Source organism: Panicum hallii, chromosome 5, assembly GCF_002211085.1.
Source record: "Panicum hallii strain FIL2 chromosome 5, PHallii_v3.1, whole genome shotgun sequence".
In the NCBI taxonomy this organism is placed as follows: domain Eukaryota; kingdom Viridiplantae; phylum Streptophyta; class Magnoliopsida; order Poales; family Poaceae; genus Panicum; species Panicum hallii.
Window position 1 is genome coordinate 19,684,554 of NC_038046.1, and position 5,032 is coordinate 19,689,585.

At 45.6% G+C, this 5,032-nt stretch overlaps 1 protein-coding gene across 1 annotated transcript; it reads left to right on the forward strand.

The window, feature by feature from the left end:
- Positions 1-1,806: 1,806 nt before the first annotated feature.
- Positions 1,807-4,811, forward strand: LOC112894550 (ras-related protein RIC1). The gene is made up of 8 exons (XM_025962297.1): positions 1,807-1,955; positions 2,521-2,593; positions 3,573-3,620; positions 3,730-3,777; positions 3,863-3,934; positions 4,013-4,168; positions 4,259-4,362; positions 4,536-4,811. The coding sequence occupies exons 1-8, from the start codon at positions 1,942-1,944 to the stop codon at positions 4,630-4,632; spliced, it is 612 nt and encodes a 203-aa protein (XP_025818082.1). The 5' UTR covers positions 1,807-1,941; the 3' UTR covers positions 4,633-4,811.
- Positions 4,812-5,032: the final 221 nt, after the last annotated feature.

Consider the following 5,032-nt stretch of genomic DNA (forward strand, 5'->3'; position numbering starts at 1 on the left):
TATCAATAATAAATTAAATTAATTGCTAATTACATCTAAATCACTTGCAAACTAAAACTACAACTATTAATTAAGAAATATATAACAATTATAAACTACATCAAAGACTAACTGCATCGAAAAAATTAATTGCTAGCTCAAGTATAAAATCACTAACCTTTTTAGAAAACAATTGCAAAAATTCCACTCCCCTCCCTCACTCAGCTGCCATAAATAGTGCTGAGTTCATAGCAGCTCGGGGGAGAGGAGGGGGCCGGTATTTATAGACAGCGGTATTAATACCGGGTCGTGGTATGATCTGGTGCTAATGGTCAATTATTAGCGCCGAGTCATGCCACGACGCGGCACTAATGCCATGACGCGGCACTAATGCGCGACGAGGTTGTAGCACCAGGCCGTGGCATGCCCGGTGCTCATGCAGCGGCTATGAGCACCGAGTCGTGTCACAACCCAGTGCTTTTTGGAGGCGGAGCATCTCTGGTACCGGGTCGTGGCACTATCCCATGCCTATGTTGTATCGTTGGCACCGGGTAGTGCCACGACTCGGTGCCTAAAGCATTCTGTGGCCACCGCGGGGCACTACCCAGTGCCTATACTCGCATTAGTACCGGCTGCAGTAGCCGCTGGTATTTTAGGTCTGGAATTTTAGTTTATTTTCTAGCAGTGACCTCCTCCGACCGCCGTGGCACTGGAGAGCAAGTTAACGTGAGAGTACCGCCCCACCGCCTCCCACCCTGCCTTTCTGCTGAAGAAGCTCGAGTCTATTGTTTTGAAACGTGGAGAATCGTTAATCGAAAACCGACGTTGGATATTGAGGCTAAAGTTAAGTTGTGACTTGCTGAACCAAAGTCACTCAATCTGACTCCGTAGAAATGGGGGTAAATGTTGCGGTACCTTACCATTCGTTGTATATACAGGTTATAGTGTGTAGGTACTCATACTCGCACGTTTCCTGTTGTGGGGCGCGGTCTCTGTGATGTGCAGTCAATACCGACATGCGATTAGCTGATTACAAATACATAGTAAGTAAATCGGAGCCGTCCAATAGACGGTCTCATGCAATGATACGTTTTAAAATGACTAAATAAACAATTTCTATAATAAAACAACCTCTATAATAAATTGTTCTTTTTTGTCTCGTAGTAGTACCATACTTTTTAATTTATGGAATGAAAAAATAAATATTATGAGTAGCACGATACTTACAACTCGTACAATGGTGAGTAAACGTTGTCGTAGTATCTAATTTTAGCCTATAAGTCAGTTGTTTGGCAAACTAGATATTTTGTTCTTTCTCCTCCCTCTCTCTTGTCTACATCGTTAAAATTCTATATGGATGTGCATGAGATAATATATAAGACCCCTGACGTGTGGCAATCCCTAAGCGAAGGCTGTGCGTGTTTGGAAGAATCTGCATGATTCGTTTCATTTTTTCCCTCTCTGCAAAGTTGTTTTATTGAATCCCATGATAATGTGGGCGAACGGTGGGTGATGGTTCTTGTTTGTAGCCTGAGTCTTTCAGGAGATACCAGGCACCCAACTGCATCTCCACCCGGAGCGGAGGGCCCAGCTGACCTGACAAACCGCCCAACCCTAGCGAGCCGGGCGGGTGGGAGACTCCAAGCACCACCACATCAGAACCAGAACCCGCGGACCCGGTGCCGTTGCGATCGTGGGCGTCGCTGGCCTGCCTGCACGGCTGGACCGGGCTGGCAGGCAAAGTAGGTTGGCGCACGCAGACGCGGCGGAGGCGTGCCCCACTCGACAACCCTTTCCTATTCCTTTCCTTTTCCCCTCCCCTCCCTCTCTCTCTCTCTCTCTCTCTCTCTCTCCGTCACCCCGTGCTCGTCTCCCCCCAATTCCGTCTCCCCTTTTCCTCTTCCTCCTCGGTCGTCGCCTCCCCCCAGAGAGCAGGAGCCGCCCCCCGCCCCGTCCGCCGCCATGAACCCCGAGTAGTAAGTTCCCGTTCCTCGTCCCCCTCCCCCTCCTCTAATGGCGCGGCGGCTTCCGATTCGGTCGGTGGCGGATTCGTGGAATCTAGAGCTTCGTCGGGAGACGCGCCTACGGCCGATCTCGCCGCCGGCCGCGCGGGCGGGCCCTCCGGCAGCCGATTCGGGACCCGATCGTGTTGGGGTTTAGGGGGGTCTCCCTCCCTTAGCGCGTTTACTTGGTAGCTACCGCGTCCCTAGTTTGGTGCGGGTAATCGTACCTTTGTCGGGGATCCATGCCAGAAATAGCAGATGGTTGGATGCGCCGTTCCCGTTAGCCTAGGTACTAGCTAGATTCGTGCCTTGTGCACTCGTTCGGTCGCGTTGCTCCCTCCTACGGTCCTACCCTTGTGTTAGGTAGGGGCTTTGGAAGCTACGGTTGTCTTGTTTTACTCTATATATGTTCTGTTGTAGATGCGTGTGCAAACTTAGTCCTTAGCATGTGTTAGCTTGTGTCGATGTGCGCGATGATGTGACAAGAATACAAGATGCTCGGGCTGTGGTTTGACAGGATTCTTTTGTTATCGTGCAGTGACTACCTCTTCAAGCTGCTCCTCATCGGGGACTCGGGCGTCGGAAAGTCTTGCCTGCTGCTGAGGTTTGCGGTGAGGATTCTTATCTTCCCCTCTTCCCCTTCCTCCACGTATGTGCAAACAGTTGTTCTTTGTGTAGAGCATCCCTTGGACAAACGGGTCTTTTGTTTAGTATGAGGACATCCCCCATGACAAGTTGATGGCACATTAAGAAAAGTATCTGCATCTTAGAGAGTGCTGTTCATTGAGTTTAGATGCATCTCACATGACATCACCTAGTAGGAGTATGCATTTGCTTCCAAAAAGTAGAGAAGATTGTACCAGGGAAGATAAAAGGCTCATAAATCGCAGAAGTCATTGATGTTCTCCAAGGCATGATGTTAGATCAGTCATGAGCTCACAAGTGTGTGAAATGGTTCTTGACTTGATATTGGCATGGTTTATTGAAACTTTAGATGGTTCGCTGCTATAACACTTAGTGTCTGTTTGGCAACCCTAATTGAATAATTTACTTGAAGAAATGTCATTTTGGACAAGTTGTCTAATATTGGCCTGTCTAGGATAGCTTTTGGGACAGAATCATTTTTTGTAATTCAAATTGTTATCTCAAGGCTGGTATGTCATTTAACTTTGAAGTGGAAAATTGCAAGCATGCAGACTCTAGCATATAAATTGCCTTTCTGCTTGAATTTCCATGTTACGTACTCTCAAACCTCAATAATGTCCCTGCATGAAATGGAGCCATTAGGGCATACAACACAGTACCCTTTATAGAATGGTGTTTGAAGACAACTATATTGCCTCCATTTCATGCAGTACCCTATATTGACTCTAGCATATAAATTGCCTTTCTGCTTGAATTTCCATGTTACGTACTCTCAAACCTCAATAATGTCCCTGCATGAAATGGAACCATTAGGGCATACAACACAGTACCCTTTATAGAATGGTGTTCGAAGACAACTATATTTCCTATGATGTATCATACTTTCTAATTGTTATTTCGTTCATCCTTTTTAATGTGAGTATCTTTCTTATCTTCACTTTACAGGATGATTCATATCTGGAAAGCTATATCAGTACCATTGGTGTTGATTTTGTAAGTTGGTTTCTCAATGAGATCAAACAAAGCCAAATTCCCTTTGTAGCGTGCCAATGGCCTTGTTTCTCTTATATGACCATTTTTTCACCCTTTTTTGACTTGCTAGAAAATCCGTACTGTTGAGCAAGATGGGAAGACAATAAAGCTGCAGATTGTAAGTAACAGATTCTAGTAAAGGCTGTATAGTTAATAGCAGTTTGAAGCTCCTGCTGATGCTTTCACACATTCTTCTGATATAGTGGGACACTGCTGGCCAAGAGCGCTTTAGGACCATCACAAGCAGCTACTACCGTGGAGCTCATGGCATCATTGTGAGCTTTCTTTCTTTGTATCTGTTATTGTCTCATCTAGGTTAATATTGTCTCTATTAACAGTTGTATTTTCTATAGGTCGTGTATGATGTGACTGACCAGGAGAGCTTCAACAATGTCAAGCAGTGGCTGAATGAAATTGACAGGTACGCCAGTGAAAATGTGAACAAGCTTTTGGTGGGAAACAAGTGCGACCTGGCTGAGAACAGAGTAGTTTCTTATGAGGCTGGCAAGGTAATATTTCGGTACATCAGTTACCTTTTGCATAAATGTCATTCATTCTGGAAGATGGTTAAAGTGGCTGCATGTCACTCGCTACTGCAGGCCCTTGCTGATGAGATAGGGATACCGTTCCTGGAGACTAGTGCCAAGGATGCAACAAATGTGGAGAAGGCATTCATGACCATGGCAGGAGAGATAAAGAACAGGTAACAACATACTTCATATTTAGACTCTGAGGCAGCTGTTATTCATTCTGGATTCATCAATCATGAAGGCCCTTTCTTTGGGAGCCCAGTTGATAAGCCGTTGCTATTTTCTCTATCATTCGCCTCCAGATGAGAGCAACTAAGTGATATTTGCTCTCCTTTTTCTTGAATAGGATGGCAAGTCAACCAGCTGCAAGTGGCGCTAGCAGGCCTGCAACGGTGCAAATGCGGGGTCAGCCTGTTGCTCAGCAAAGCAGCTGCTGCTCTTGATCGTCTATCTAGATTGCAGTAGTGTGATTGTGCAGCAAGCAAAGCATGGATTGGCTGCTCTATCCCTGTAAATTAAGTCTTATCACTATCAAAAAACTTGTGTTCTCTGTTGGATATTGGAAGTATGCCTCCTGACTGCAACACATTTAAGCAGATGATATGTTCTTACTGCCTGTTCATATTCAGTGTTCAATTGATTTGCCTAGAAACTGGAAAAATAAATTAGGTGCATCATGCTGGTAAATGTTGTAGGACTACTCGTTACATAAAACGACTGTTTCACCTTCCATTAATGTACGCGACCGATCCTATCAGGAAGAACATATTGACCATATAGTTCAGGATAACTACTAGGTACAGTCACTGGCTCTGCACATGGACAGCAGGTGCTGAGCTTGAG

Excerpts from the sequence above, each read along its gene's own strand:
- LOC112894550 (XM_025962297.1), top strand. Across the intron at positions 2,594-3,572 it reads GCCTGCTGCTGAGGTTTGCG|GATGATTCATATCTGGAAAG; the intron begins GTGAGGATTCTT and ends TTCACTTTACAG. Across the intron at positions 4,363-4,535 it reads GCAGGAGAGATAAAGAACAG|GATGGCAAGTCAACCAGCTG; the intron begins GTAACAACATAC and ends TTTCTTGAATAG.